Source organism: Sebastes umbrosus, chromosome 5 (assembly GCF_015220745.1).
Source record: "Sebastes umbrosus isolate fSebUmb1 chromosome 5, fSebUmb1.pri, whole genome shotgun sequence".
Classification (NCBI taxonomy): domain Eukaryota; kingdom Metazoa; phylum Chordata; class Actinopteri; order Perciformes; family Sebastidae; genus Sebastes; species Sebastes umbrosus.
This window is the reverse complement of record NC_051273.1, coordinates 1,101,383-1,116,865: the sequence shown is the minus strand read 5'-3', so window position 1 is coordinate 1,116,865 and position 15,483 is coordinate 1,101,383. Positions and strand designations below refer to the sequence as shown.

Here is a 15,483-nt window from a genome sequence, read left to right as displayed (position 1 = left end):
ACAGTAGATCTGCTACCAGATTATTTATTTATTTATTTACTTACTTACTTAGTTACTTACTTACTTACTTACTTACTTATTTATTTACTTATTTATGTATTTATTTATTTACTTACTTACTTACTTACTTATTTATTTACTTATTTATTTATGTATTTACTTACTTATTTATTTATTTATTTATTTATTTACTAATTTATTTATTTACTTACTTATTTACTTATTTATTTACTTACTTACTTACTTACTTATTTATTTATTTACTTATTTATGTATTTATTTATTTATTTACTTACTTACTTATTTATTTATTTACTTACTTACTTACTTATTTATTTATTTACTTATTTATGTATTTATTTATTTATTTACTTACTTACTTATTTATTTATTTATTTATTTACTAATTTATTTATTTACTTACTTACTTACTTATTTATTTACTTACTTACTTACTTACTTACTTATTTATTTATTTACTTATTTATGTATTTATTTATTTATTTACTCACTTACTTATTTATTTATTTACTTACTTACTTACTTATTTATTTATTTACTTATTTATGTATTTATTTATTTACTTACTTACTTATTTATTTATTTACTTACTTACTTACTTATTTATTTATTTACTTATTTATGTATTTATTTATTTATTTACTTACTTACTTATTTATTTATTTACTTACTTACTTACTTATTTATTTATTTACTTATTTATGTATTTATTTATTTATTTACTTATTTATGTATTTATTTATTTATTTACTTATTTATGTATTTATTTATTTATTTACTTACTTACTTACTTACTTACTTACTTACTTACTTACTTATTTATTCATTTATTTATTTATTTATTTATTTATGAATGAATGAATGAATGAATGAATGAAGTGGAGCCATAATGTAGTCAGTTCCTCATCAGTACATCAGGAGGCAGCAGAGGTCAGTGTGTGTTTCTCCTCTGCTGGTTTATGATCCTTCAGTGAGACAGAAGAAGAAACCATCACTAGTGCGCGTGCGCAGAGTCTCTCTCCTGCAGCATGACAACATGATGTCAACATGACAGCAGCTCTCAGGAGGATCACCTCCTGGACCCAGGTCCTGCACAGAACCAGAACCTGCAGACTCCTCAGACCTCCTCTCCTCCATCCCACCGTCCATCCTCCAGGTCCAGCTGCAGTCTACCGGCTGACCGGTGCTTCTCCATCTCCCTCCAGGTGGTTCAGTCTCTCCTCCTGCAGCTGGAAGAAGACTGATGAGTCCAGCAGCAGCAGCAGCGGCGGTGGTGGTGGTGGTGGTGCAGATGAGGAGGATGAGGAGGATGAGGAGGATGAGGATGAAGACTTCCTGTCTGAGAGTGAGGTGGAGGATCTGTTCCAGCTGCAGCCTCCTGCAGGTCTCTCAGCAGGTCATCGGGTCTTCATCGTTCACCCGGATGTGAAGTGGGGCAGCAGGAAGCAGCACCTGACCACCGGTCAGTAACCATAGCAACCATAGTCAGGTGCGAGAGTGTGGATGAAACTATGAGATTATTTAGACATTTCACATTTATTCCAGTTTTTTAACAGACCTCGATTTTTTTGTTGTTGTTATTATTTATTTATCTTTCCTTTCCTTGCATTTAATTTGTTGTATAATTTATTTCATTTTTATATTATCTTTATACTGTGAAATATGTTAACTGAATTTTATTTTTATACTATCTTTATACTGTGAAATATGTTACTGAATTTTATTTTTATTTTATTTTCATATTATTTTATACTGTGAAATATATTTACTAAATTTCATTTTATTTTCGTATTATCTTTTATTGTGAAAAATATTGACTGAATTTTATTTTTGTAATGAAAAAGCTGAAAAAGTGATCCCAAAAATAAAAAAGTTGTGAGTGTGTGGCAAAAAAAATTGCAAAAACTGTGTTTTAAAACTTATTATTTAGACATCTCAAATTTACTCCAGTTGTTTAACAGACCTTTTCCTTTCCTTACATTTAATTTGTTATATGTTTTATTTTATTATTATATTATTTTTATTCTCTGTTCCAGCCGAGCTGATGATCACTTCTTCTTCTCTGCTTTGTGTGTGTAGCTGAGCTGATGATGGCCGAGGCCGTGGGACTGGTGAACACGTTGGACAGCTGGAGGGTCGTGGACCAGATCATCCTCTCCACCAAGACACCAGAGAAGAAGAGGATATTTGGCAAAGGCAACTTCCAGTCTCTAACAGGTATTAATTATCCGCTCTGTGTTCACCTGTATATAATAATAACATTATATAATAATATATTTAATGTGTTTCTCCCCTGCAGAGAGAATCAGGCAGACGGCAGGAATCAGTGCAGTGTTTGTGAACGTGGAGCGTCTCTCTCCGCTGTCTGAGGTGAAGCTTTCTGCACAGAACTACCACACTTCTAAAAACAGCACAGCTCTTTCACTTTAATTCAGACATATTACATATTTTTAGAGTATTTTTTCACATTTTACTGTAATTTAACTTCTATTCTATATTTGTTTCTTGATTTTTGTATCCTGCTTTTACAATTTTATTTTCTGTGATTCTGATTCTTATCTGGAAATCACCTTCAGGCGGCACACAAGCAGGGACGTGCACAGACATTTTGAGGGGCTGTTGATTTTATTTACACAAATCCAAGTACATGAAAGTGAAACCGAGGTTTAGTGTATTTCTAATGATTTTCTTCTCATTTGAAAGCCCTTAAAGTAATGAAATATAAGAATGCAATGAAACTAGCCGTTAAATGTATTTATTTATTTTTCTGTCTGTTTATTTATTTTGTATTATTTATTTTCTGTCTTTTTTGGATGCACCTGATCCTATTTGTCTAATGTAAGCCATGAGACATTGTTAAATTAAGAAAAGAAAGGTTTCACCTACTGACAGCCATGTTTTTGTCCCCACAGAGGGAGTTTGAGGAGGCCTGGGGGGTCAAAGTGTTTGACAGATACTCGGTGGTTCTCCACATCTTCCGCTGCAATGCCAGGACGAAAGAGGCCAAGTTACAGATCTCTCTGGCAGAGATCCCCTTGTTGAGGTATCACTGGTGTATATTCTTCAGATTCATGTGTTTCCCATCATCCTTTGTGGTTTTAAAACGTCTTCATGTGACGGCGGCAGGTCTCGTCTGAGAAATGAAATCGCAAACTTGGATCAGCAGGGAGGAGGGTCGAGGTACATCGGAGGTTCAGGTAACACCTGACTGATAATAAACTACAGCGTACACACACGTCTACCTGGATGTTAGTGACTGGTTCTGATTGGTCCTCACAGGTGAGACGCTGATAGAGGTCCAGCAGAGGCTGCTGAAGGAGCGAGAGATGAAGATTCGTTCAGCGCTGGAGAAACTGAGGAGGAAGAGACACCTGCTGCGATCTCAGCGGAAACACAAAGAGTTCCCCACCGTCTCTGTGCTGGGATACACCAACTGTGGTGAGACACAGGAGACTGTTTTAAATCCTGCTTTTTATTGTTTCCTCAAGAAAAATGAGTACAACAACCTAAAACCATAACAAATAAAATATGTACAAATAATAAGAGGTAGTAACTGAAAATTGAAAAAAAAGTCATCAAAAACTGAACTAAAAATGAATAATAATAATAATAAAAAGAAAAATAAATAAATAAAAATAATAATTAAAAAATGATAATAGATTCAAATAAAAAAGAAAATAATAATAATAAATAAATTTAAATAAATGAGTGAGTAAAATAGATTCACAAATAAAATATGTATAAATAATAAAAGATAGTAACTGTAAAATAAAAAAAAGTAATGAAAAACAAGGGATGAGAAAAATAATGAAATAATAATGATAAATACATAAAAATTATAAAATTGAAATGATAATAAATTAAAAGAAAATAATAATAATAAAGAAATAAAAACAAATAAATGAATAAAATAAATTCACAAATAAAATACTGCATGTACAACTAATAACAGATAGTAACCAAGCAATCAAAAACAAGGGAGAAAAAATAATAATGATAAAATAGAAAAATGAATAATAAAAACAAAACAATTATAAAATAAAATACAAGATATTATAAATTTAAATAATAATAATAATGATAAATAAATAAAAATAAATAAATGAATAAAATAAATCCCAACACCTGCTCATATCATTGTGGTCCCGCCCCACGTTAATTCACCCACACAGGACGGATACAGAGGACATACTGTGTGTTTAAGTTTACTTTTACAAAAGTGTAAATAAAACAGAATATAAAAATGAATGAAATAAAAGTTGCAACAGAACTATTCCGACTGGAAACATAGTTTTGATATTATAATATTTATCAGTTTGATGATGTTTGTTTCTCCGTTGTCTGTCCAGGAAAGACGACCCTGATCAAAGCGCTGACTGGTGACAGTGGTCTTCAACCCAGAAACCAGCTCTTCGCCACGCTGGACGTCACCGTCCACGCCGGCCAGCTGCCCAGTCACATGAGCGTCCTGTACGTGGACACCATCGGCTTCCTGTCCCAGCTGCCCCACCAGCTCATCGACTCCTTCTCCGCCACGCTGGAGGACATTAAACACTCAGTATGAACCTGCTGCTCCTGTCGGGGGGGTTTGTGATGAAATACAGATCCAACGTTTTAAAAAGTGTCTTTAAGAGCTGTTGACTCGTGTTTCTCCAGGACCTGTTGGTCCACGTCAGAGACGTCAGTCATCCAGAGACGGTGAATCAGAAGGCGAACGTACTGAATGTTCTGAAGAACCTGCAGATCCCCGACAGGCTGATGAGCTCCATGATAGAAGTCCACAATAAAATCGACCTCATTGACAAGTAAGAGGAAAAATATCCACATATCCAAACACATTCTAAGATCTTCGCACGGAATAGTTTGTCCTTAAAGGGCGGGTCCATTATAACGTTTTTTGTTTTTATATGCAAACATTAAAATTTTGGTCAAAGTCCTTCTAAACCTTTTCCATCATGGTGACCTGACGTAGGTTTCTGCCTGATGACGCTGCTACATGTACAGTATATATATATATATATATATATATATATACATCCTTATAGTCAGTTTATTAATGTTACATATAGTAACTTAGATGGCGGTCATCGTGCTCCCAGTTTGCAGAAGCTTTTTGGACTTTCTTTCAGATCAGAAAGTCAGACAATAACACAAACTAACTAAATGATGGAGGCAACGGTAGATCAGCAACTCCCCTGTTCTGAGAGGTTAAATTACTGTTTTTGTGAAAGGAGTCTGGTGGCTTTGAAGAGAGCGATATAACGGCTTCAGTTCCCCGTCAGAAAGGGCTGTCTGACGGCGAGGTAAAGAGGTGAAAATATTTTAAATATAGCGTACACTTAAACTGATATAGATTTTTTTTTTAGGTGTCTAAAATCTGCTTTTCTGCTGCTCCCGTCCACGGCCGCTTTACCTCGCCACCGAGATGTTATATCGCTCTCTTCAAAGCCACCAGACTACATTCACAAAAACAGTAATTTTACCAGTTATTTCAGCAGATAACAACAAACTGTAACTCACACGACTGAATTCAGGACATAAACTGTTATATTAAACTGTATTCACAACTATATAAGACACTGAATTTAGATAAATAAATTGCAGACATAATAATTAACACACTGACCGTATTGTTATGAGTGGCATCATTTATTTTTATTAATTTACCCAGAATCCCTGTCAGTTACTAGCAAGATAGAAACTACTCCTCCTGGGGTCCGTACAAAAACACGACATCACAATGTAAAAACAGATATGTGATCAAAATCCAAAGCAAAAAAGGGAACAAAAAACAAGTAAACTTCAACCAAAACAGTAAATCAACAACAATAAAACTATTAATGAGAATAATAACAACAGATGACGAGTCATAAATGGACCCTCTCTGAGTGTCCTGTGTTGAACTAAAGTCTTTTCTCTCAGCTATCAGGTGACGGAGCCCGACGCTCTGCCCATCTCAGCGTTGGAGGAGCGCGGCCTGGAGCAGCTGAGGAGAGCAGTAGAAGAAGAGATCGTAAACTCGACAGGGAAACACGTCGTAGAGCTCGGCGTCGACCTCAGCTCTCCTCAGCTCAGGTGAGGCTCGGCTCTTCTTCTCACCTCTTCGTTTCGTTAGTTAGTGTTCAGAATAACAGAGTTGATGTGCGTCTTCTTCCACAGCTGGCTGTACAAGGAAGCCACCGTTCAGGACGTGCAGGTGAACGCAGACGAAGGCTCGGCCGTCGTCAAGGTCATCATCGGCGCCGCCGCTTATGGACGCTACAAGAAGCTGTTCACGGGCAGATAGCGAAGTAGGGAGTGATGCTTCCTGCTGCACGACAGCGGCTACAAACTAGAGTTGTTCCAATACCGATACCAGAGTGTTGCAGTGGATGTGAATAACATCAGCTGACAGGAAGTAAACATGGACCCAAACTGTTGCCTAGCAACGCAATTCCGTTGCAATTCCATTGAAATGCACTAAAACGGAGAGTTTCTGACAGAGAGGGTGAATACAGGTTTATTCAGGCAGACAGTATGAGGAAAGTAAAGTGTTTTTTGAACATTACAGCATGTAAACATGTTCTAGTTGAAACACAAAATACAAGTATGAACCCACAAATGAGATGGGACCTTTAAAAAGCAACAACATACCGAATAATACGTTTATTTATACAGCATTAAGATCAGGAGAAATGAAGTAACTTTCAACAAAAAAAATATAAAAAAAGGCAATAATGTTGCATATCACACTGTAGAGATAATCATTGTTACCACAGAGGAAACTCCTTCACCACGACGGCCCTGCTCAGCACCGATCAGTCAGCTGCTAGCGGAGAGAGAGTAACGTTAGCTAGCAGAATGTCAGCAATTTGGAAATCTGGGAAATCCCGCCAGTAAAACAGAGACAGAGTCAGATCAGTAACCGTATCGACCGACACACTAGTTCAGGTATCGGGATGGAAAAAACGGTATCAGAACATCTCTTACTGCTCCGTATGGAGTGCAAACTGTGCCTCCAACATCTATAAAAAAGACTGTTTATGTATTGTATTGTATATTAAAATATTTGACGATATCATTTTGTAAAAGGAAGACGTGCGTTCTTGTAAACATATTACACATTACAGCGGTAGATTCACAACACACAGAAAAACACCCTGAATGTAAAAAATATAGAAACTCAGATTCAAAAATAGAGATTTCATCCTAAACATTTCCTTCAGTTAAAACTCTTCATGTAGACAAAGTGCAGATAAATGCCCTGGTTCTGGTTCTGGTTCTGGTTCTGGTGCTGGTTCTGGTTCTGGTTCTTGTGCACGTGGGTATGCAGTATGCAGTAGTAGATCATTTGGGATCAGTTCCCTGTTTGTTTTTATCTGAAGTTATTCTTCCGTATGAGTTTTTGGTTCAGTGCGATGACCAGAGAGCAGAGAGGAAGTGGACCCACGAAGTCTCCTGCGATGATGTTGAGGCTGTCGGGGTCCGACCCGGGAACCTGCTCCTCCACCCAGCTCCTCAGAGACTCCCAGTTACTGAAGGTCAGCGTCCTCAGGGACTGCTTCGGGTTCTCGGTGACGTAATAGCGGTCGGCTGTCAGGTTCAGGCCGGAGACGAAGAAGCCCTCTGGAGAGACAGAAGTGTTAACGGGGACACACACGACACGCTGTGATGTTACCTCTACTGTCCTCTGAGCGTCAGACTCACCTGGACGTCCCAGGTCTTTGTTCCAGTCCAGGTAGCTGATGACTCCCTGCGCTGTGCGCTGGTTGGCCCACCAGTACGGGATGGCGGGCCACAGCTCCTGATGTCTCGCTGCACACTGGGAGTCGTAGGACAGGATGACCTGGTGACCCGACGCCCAGAGGCTCCGCAGGGTCGGGACCGATCCCTGAGGAGGACAGGTTAGGTTCTGTAAGGCTTTCTGTTGGTTTTATCACGGACAGATCATGAGACAACGGGCCCCCGAAACCCCCCGACATAAGAACAAGAGCCACGGACTCAAAGAGACATCTTTTTGGTCATATGGCGTCTCTTTGTGGTCGTTTATGTCTCTTTGTGGTCGTTTTGCATCTCTTTTTGGATATTTTGCGTCTTTTTAGTCGTTTGCGTCTTTTTTAGATATTTTGCATCTCTTTGTTGTCTTTTTGTCTTTTTATAGTCTTTTTGCGTCTCTTTGTGGTCTTTTGTGTCTCTTTGAATATTTTGCGTCTTTTTATAGTCTTTTTGCGTCTCTTTTTGGATAATTTGCATCTCTTCGTGGTTATTTTGCATCTCTTTTTGCGTCTCTTTTTGGATAATTTGCATCTCTTCGTGGTTATTTTGCATCTCTTTTTGAGTCTCTTTTTGGATATTTTGCATCTCTTTGAGGTTGTTTTGCATCTCTTTGTGGTCTTTTTGTGTCTGCTTTTGTTTATTAGGCGTCTCTGTGGTAGTCATGCATCTCTTTGTGACTTCCCAAATATAAATATTAGCAGTAACTTCAAACAGAGCCCAGTAGGCCTGTTCACTAATCCGTCCATGGTTTTTATACCATAAATCAGCTGTATATGAAGAACGCTAACCTTCTGGGGGCAGAGTTTTGAGCCGAACAGCTTCTTCAGGGAGAAAATGAACATCTGATGAAGTCTGTCGTCGATTCCCTCAAAATGGCTGCAAGCAAGAATAACGATCTCCTTCGGGTGAGACTCCAGCCAGGCGGCGACAGACGACAACGTTTCCTGTAAAGAGACATTATTCACTATAAACATGATAGAAAAACTCAAACTGAAACTTTTAAATTAAAGGATGACTTTGGTTTTGTTCAACCTGGACCCTATCTCCTCATGTTTTTGTGTCTAAGTGACTAACAGGGACAACAGTTTGTGAAGTTGGTCCAGTGTTGAGGGAGAACGCTGTAGACGGGTGCTGCTAAACGGGCTGTGATGGAATCGTTCAGGGCAACTCCTCACCGTCATGTACGTCCACTAACAGTGCTCGTTGTTGTTGTCACTGACAGGCTCAGATTGTAGTGGACGTACAGTGATGGCGTTGTTCCCAAAAACATAGGAAACTAGCGTCCAGGTTGAAAAATCAGCTAGATGACGATACTGACCAGAACTGTTAAATGTGTGTAGATGACGTGGGTGAAGTACAGGTCGCTGGACGGGTCGCTGGGTTTGTGTGCGATGCGGAGATCGAAGAATCGAATCCCCATCGAGAGTTGCTCCTCGATGCTTTTGTCCTGAAGGAGGAGCAATTCATCAAACATGAGAAACACTTCTAGAATCAGATGTTACACAACAGCAATACCTTCTCAGTCCTACAGAGGTCACCTATATAACACCATACATCACCTACCTGTGTAGGTAGATTAGATGTTACACCACAGCAATACCCTCTCAGTCCTACAGGGGTCACCTGTATATAACACCATACATCACCTACCTGTGTAGGTAGATTAGATGTTACACCACAGCAATACCCTCTCAGTCCTACAGGGGTCACCTGTATATAACACCATACATCACCTACCTGTGTAGGTAGATTAGATGTTACACCACAGCAATACCCTCTCAGTCCTACAGGGGTCACCTATATAACACCATACATCACCTACCTGTGTTGTAGCCCATCTAAAGATGGCCGGTCGGGTGAGACAGTAGAAGAGTCTGTCCAGCAGCCTGAAAGCATCAGATTCAGACGGGACCAGCGGAGAGTTAATGTCCAGACAGTAGCTCATGGCATCATGGCTCCCTGGATAGACAGATGTGAACGGACACGTCAACACCTTAAAAAACTCCTCATATACCAACTCTGAACTGGTACTATAGGCCCTCTTCACAGCGTAACCACAGGTGTAATTAATAACATTAACCATGGCCTTGTTCCTTTTAGGTGGACCCAAATATATTCAGTTTACTATCATAGAATATTCACATTTTAGAGGCATTTTTGTGTGTAGCACTTACTTGAATTATTTGTAAACAAATGTAACTATTTATTTTTTTTAGTGATTTATTTATGTTTGCATTTATTTAATATTTATTTTTAAATGTATGTATTTATTATATATTTATGTATGTATTTATTTATTTATATTTATAACAATAAATGCTTAAAGAAATTAATACAGAAATAAATAAGTTTGGGGAAATAAATAAGAGGTAAAAATGCAAAGGGGAAATCGTGCATAAATAAATAATTGCATAAATACATACATTTAAAGAATAAATAAATAAATGCATAAATAAATAAAAAATAAATGCAAAAATAAATAAAGACACTTAAAATTTAATAAAAATAAATACATAAATACATAAAAGCAATAATAAATAAGGGAATTAATACAAAGGTAAATAAATATTCAAATTAAAACAGAAATATCAATTTATGTCACATTTTATCATTTAATTAATGCCTACATTTATTTTTAATATTATTTTTGCTAGAGTTAATGATATATTTATTGTATATTGATTCATTGATTTTATTTTTGCTTTCAATTTTAGAGTACCTGAAAATAAAACACCTCCTTAAAATCAATTAATTTAAACCTTTAGGACATTTTTTAAAAATCTTAAACCTCCCAACATTTACTTGTAACTGTTTTACATAACTATAGTTTACTTTACATCTTAATTATTCTAATTCATCAATGTCTTATTATTTTATAATGGTGCTTCCTCTTTTCTTGTTAGTATATCTTTGTTGTTGTTGTCTTCCTCCATTCTTCTGTTACTTTAATTATTAATTGATGATAAGAATCATTGATTAAGAAGTAATATTCTGTACTGGTGAGTTAAACATTACCAGGTAAAGGTGTATTATTTACCAGGTATGGCCAGGTTGCTCAGAGGAATGTCCCACAGCTCCTCCGGTAGAGATGCCATCCAGTCCGGTGGATCCATGTCGGTCTGTCTCAGTCAGACCTGCAGCAGAGACCCAGTAGAACTAAAACCAGGTGAGAACTGTAGACCTGAGGATCCTCTGTCGGTCAGTCATCATGTGATCGATCCTCTTCCCTATCTGATTCCTTTAACTGATCGATCAGACTGTAACAGCAGCAGCAGCAGGATGGTGAAACTCTTCCTGGTTCCTCTGGTGTTGACTGATAAAACGTGTCTCTCTGTCTCTCTGTCTCTCTGATCAGCTGGAGACTCGCTGTGACGTCACGAAGGGGGCGGAGCAAAGACCACAGCTGAATACAATACAATAAAGATTAGATAATAAATAAAGATGAAACTTTAGATAATAATGAGAAACTTTCTCAAAATAATGACTTAGTATCTCAGAGTATTGTCTCAAAATAATTACTATCTCAAAATAATAATTTAGTACCTCAAAATAATGACTTAATATCTCAACATAATGACTGAAAATCTCAAAATAATGAGTTAGTATCTCAAAATAATAATAATTTAGTACCCCAAAATAATAATTTAGTACCTCTAATAATAATTAAGTGCCTCAAAATAATAATTTAGTGCCTCAAAATAATGAGTCAGTATCTCAAAATAATGAGAAACCTTTTAAAATAATAATTTAGTACCTCAAAATAATAATTTAGTACCTCAAAATAATGAGTTAGTATCTCAAAATAATGAGTTAGTATCTCAAAATAATGAGAAAACTTTTTAAAATAATAATTTAGTAACTCAAAATAATAAGAATCTCAGAATAATGAGAAATGTTCTCAAAATAATGACTTAGTATCTCAAAGTATTGTCTCAAAATAATTAGTATCTCAAAATAATAATTTAGTACCTCAAAATAATCCCTTAATATCTCAAAGTAATGACTTATTGTCTCAAAATAATGACATAGGATGCATACAGCTAACAGAGCCAACGGATGACAGAGCTACCAGCTAACGCGGTTAATACAATATGTTTTATAATATTTTAGTCTAGTGTGATTTATCCCTGGCTCTTTTGTTATCTTTCTATTTGTATACTGAATCTGTATTATGTTCTTTTGTTTAATAAAAAAAAAAATAGACTACAACTTTATTGTCCAGCTGAGGCCAGAAATTCACCTTTGGTCTCACCAGACAATGAAAACATCAACTTACATCATTACATTTGTAGTATACATTCAATGCTTAAGAATGCAGATTAATGCAGAATTTATTGGAACAAAAGATCCCTTTTAGTTTCCCAGAAGTACTCTGTAGCGTCACCCTGAAACTTCTATCAGTTCCTCATTCTTTGGTTAGTGTTGTCATTTCCTTTTTCCCAGTTAAGGAGTTGAGGTTATTCAGCTCACCTGTTGAGCAGGTGAGAGGACTGATGGCTCCTAATTAACAAGTGAGAGCAGCTTGGTGTATTTACCCTCCTGGCCAATCAGGGTGAGACTACGCCCTTTCTTTAGGGCTTAAAAGAGGAGGGAATCTGTACATCCAGGACGCTCTGATCCTTCCCCCTCTTAATGCAGAATCAGCCAGACACTCTGGTCTCCTTTGCGACTTTGAACTTTTGTGATTGAGGGAGATTTCTGAAGTTTGAGTGAATATAAGAACACCTTTCCACTGGGTTACCTGCGTCAGGGCAGACCTTAGTGCTGCCCAAAGATAACCTAACTCCCACAGGCTTTATTTTGTTTAGTTTATTGGTTTATTGGTTTATTTTCAATGAAACCTTTATACACATTTCCTTATTATTAAACAGACATTTGTTTACCAACCCAGTTTCCAGACCACAGATATGACGAATGTCAACGTTTCTGAACCATAAATGCATTTGACATCAGCCTCGTATCACGTCTGCAGAAACGCACAATGACACGTGGTTAACGTTGTGAAACGCCTGGTTAGGTTTAGGCAACAAAACTACTTGGTTAAGGTCAGAAAAAACACACATCAGGGTTTGGGTTAAAATAAATAATGTAACAACAAAGTAAAGCAAACATTTTGAAACAACATCAACGTTGGTCCTGGAGGTTGATATAAGGTCTAGCATAAGCCTGGTTAGGCTTAGGCAACAAACTACTTAGTTAGGTTTAGGAAAAGATAGCAAACACCGGAAGTGTAACTTAAGTACGGAAGTTACTTGCTAAAATCTATTTTGAAACAACATCAACGTTGGTCCTGGAGGTTGATATAACGTCTAGTGGAGGGGCGGATAGGAATGTTTTTCTGACATTGGTTTTTCGGATGACATCGTTTCAACGGTTCAGACAAGATCAGTCCATATCGTTTCAACGTTGTATTGACGACATTTAAACCTACGCTATATGAAATTTACTTTTTTTCTTTTTACATAAGTTATAGTTATCTATTTAGCCTACATAAAGTTTGACACACCCACAAAACCTACAACAAGCACAACTCGAGAGTTAGCCTAGACGCACAGCAGTTCGTGAAATAGTCACGAAATTGATTGTATTGATTCGTGTACATGGACACGAATTAAAAAATTGTAGGTTTAGGAAAAGATTGACTTGGTTAAGTCAATCCTTTCCTAAACCTAAACTGACCAGTTTTATTTTGAAAAGACTGGAGCATTAATTGACACGTGCGTCACAAGTTGCTGCACATTCGTAGGAAAACGCACTATAAATCCGTTGTTGAAAGTCGTGCTGAGCGTCACGAAAAAAAAAGGGAATTTTTCCATCTTTGTACACAAATCAAAAAGATAAAATTTCGTGATTATTTCACGAACTACCGTCAGAATGTGTCGCTCGTTGACTCCAGGGAAGAAGAGTTTGGTTGTGACGTTAATATATCTAGCATCCAGCAGAAAAAGGGAACTGCAGTCAATGAGCTGACCGCGGTCAATGAGTCTCCGCGGTCTGCCCGCGACAGACAGCATGCTCGACTCAGTCTGCAGAGCCCTGAAGCCCCGCCTCCTGCTACCCAACAAAGCACCGTTCGCTTGTTTATTCAAAGTTTATTAATATTGACCTTGTTCAAATTGCACCACATTTGAAAAAGCACTCCCTTGGGGCGCCAGGAATACACCCAACAAGTGTGAAGTAGATCAGATGAACAGTTCTCGAGATATGAGAAGGACACACAGACACAGATTCCTTGTTTTATAGTTGGATTGAAGAGGCATTGTTTCATTGTGAAGGCTCACATAACTTATATTTGTTACTCTAAGTAAATATTTATTTATTAAGTCGTTGGGAACTGGTTCTCAGGATTCTTCCCGATCGGCTGAAAACTGGGGAATAATTGTTAACCATGAAGGGACCTGTCACACAAAACATAATCCTTAAAACAAACAGATTTAGTGTTGTGTCTCGTCTTTTATTCTTGCTATCATTTCCCTTTTTCCTAGTTAACTCTAGCTGAATGTCCCAGTTCCTCTGAGTTGATTGGAGGTTATTCAGATCACCTGAGCAGGTGAGAGGACTGGATCCTAATTAACAAGTGAGAGCAGCTTGGTGCGTTTCCCCTCCTGGTCAATCAGGTTGAGACGACACATTTTCTTTACCAAATATTTGGATGATACAAGACGCTGCATGTGATCAACACATCAATACATCATTTTAATATTCTAACACGTTTATGGATAATATGTCTTAATAAACAAGATGTCACATAGTTCCCAAAAAGCAGAATTAGTAGTTTGCTCAGACACCACAAGGCTGATTCTCTGCTGTTTTAATGTGATTTAATGGTTCTCTTGTGTGCCGAGGAAAGACGACTCTTCCTTCAGTTATCAAAATGAACTTTTCCTCTGAAATTGATCTTTTCTCAGGAGTTTTCTCTCTCAGGTCACATTTTTTTAAAAGGTGATATTTGTTGCTGCAGCTCACATGTTCTGTTGTGTTTTTAAAGGAACAAATGAGTCATGATGTCAAGTATATTTCACTCCATCCGTCACATAAACAAAGACAATCTTTTTCTAGTTCTCATCACATCATTCACCATCTCACAAGAAGAAGGAAAAACAACAAAAGTCCCTGATCCCAAAAGAAACATGATCCTGTTAATTTAAAACCGTATTAATGTGAACACATGGAGACTGCACAGTGTTACTGGAACAATGATAGACTTTTCATTATAAGTACTGATTACTTCAATTGGAACATTTATTCAACAAAATATGCTGATAAAAGAATTATGTTTTCCTCGTAAACAACACTGGAAACACGGCAGGCCGGTCAGAGCTCCTGTTACTCTGAGAGACCTGGTTTAATTCTGAGTGAGGCTTTAAATTATAGAGTGGATATTTACATTTACCTGTGGGTGAAACAGAAACACCTAGACGAATGGAATAGATTCAACCTTTTTAAAAAAATATTTTTTAAAATCTATTTAATGTCAGTATAATGCAACAAAATACTCATACTGATAATAGGGACAGCAGCAGTGACCAGACTACTTTAAAGGTCCCATATTATAAAAAAGTGAGATTTTCATGTCTTTTATATTATAAAGCTGGCTTAAGTGCTATATAAATACTGTTAAACTATCAAAACAATTAAAATAGGGAGAAATTCCCACTGCCCCTATACAGAAATTGTGCGTTTGAAACAAGCTGTTAGGATTTCTGT

At 37.0% G+C, this 15,483-nt stretch overlaps 2 protein-coding genes across 4 annotated transcripts; one reads left to right on the top strand and one right to left on the bottom strand.

Annotated features, from left to right (window-relative positions):
* Positions 1-1,033: 1,033 nt before the first annotated feature.
* Positions 1,034-6,431, top strand: gtpbp6 (GTP binding protein 6 (putative)). Of its 2 annotated transcripts, none has more exons than XM_037771066.1 (10): positions 1,034-1,483; positions 2,101-2,238; positions 2,321-2,391; positions 2,934-3,064; positions 3,148-3,218; positions 3,301-3,459; positions 4,371-4,579; positions 4,678-4,826; positions 5,944-6,096; positions 6,181-6,431. In XM_037771066.1, exons 1-10 carry the CDS (start codon positions 1,069-1,071, stop codon positions 6,305-6,307), a joined length of 1,623 nt encoding a protein of 540 aa, XP_037626994.1. In that variant the 5' UTR covers positions 1,034-1,068; the 3' UTR covers positions 6,308-6,431. The 2 variants fall into 2 exon arrangements, with proteins under 2 accessions (XP_037626994.1, XP_037626995.1); XM_037771067.1 differs by having other exon boundaries at positions 1,379-1,510.
* A 140-nt stretch (positions 6,432-6,571) lies between these two features.
* Positions 6,572-12,369, bottom strand: si:dkey-66a8.7 (PI-PLC X domain-containing protein 1). Of its 2 annotated transcripts, none has more exons than XM_037771092.1 (7): positions 12,247-12,369; positions 10,814-11,142; positions 9,599-9,735; positions 9,095-9,223; positions 8,565-8,720; positions 7,708-7,891; positions 6,572-7,626 (listed from the first exon to the last, which is right to left on the bottom strand). In XM_037771092.1, the coding sequence occupies exons 2-7, from the start codon at positions 10,887-10,889 to the stop codon at positions 7,376-7,378; spliced, it is 933 nt and encodes a 310-aa protein (XP_037627020.1). In that variant the 5' UTR covers positions 10,890-11,142; positions 12,247-12,369; the 3' UTR covers positions 6,572-7,375. The 2 variants fall into 2 exon arrangements, with proteins under 2 accessions (XP_037627020.1, XP_037627019.1); XM_037771091.1 differs by lacking the exon at positions 12,247-12,369 and adding an exon at positions 12,053-12,200.
* Positions 12,370-15,483: the final 3,114 nt, after the last annotated feature.

Coding starts and splice junctions, on each gene's coding strand:
- si:dkey-66a8.7 (XM_037771092.1), bottom strand. CDS start 10,889: ATGGATCCACCGGACTGGATGGCATCTCTACCGGAGGAGCTGTGGGAC. Junction 9,736..10,813: donor GAGCAACCTGGCCATACCTG/GTAAATAATACA, acceptor CTGTCTATCCAG/GGAGCCATGATGCCATGAGC. Junction 9,224..9,598: donor TTAGATGGGCTACAACACAG/GTAGGTGATGTA, acceptor CTCCTCCTTCAG/GACAAAAGCATCGAGGAGCA.
- gtpbp6 (XM_037771066.1), top strand. CDS start 1,069: ATGACAGCAGCTCTCAGGAGGATCACCTCCTGGACCCAGGTCCTGCAC. Junction 1,484..2,100: donor GAAGCAGCACCTGACCACCG/GTCAGTAACCAT, acceptor TTGTGTGTGTAG/CTGAGCTGATGATGGCCGAG. Junction 3,065..3,147: donor GCAGAGATCCCCTTGTTGAG/GTATCACTGGTG, acceptor TGACGGCGGCAG/GTCTCGTCTGAGAAATGAAA.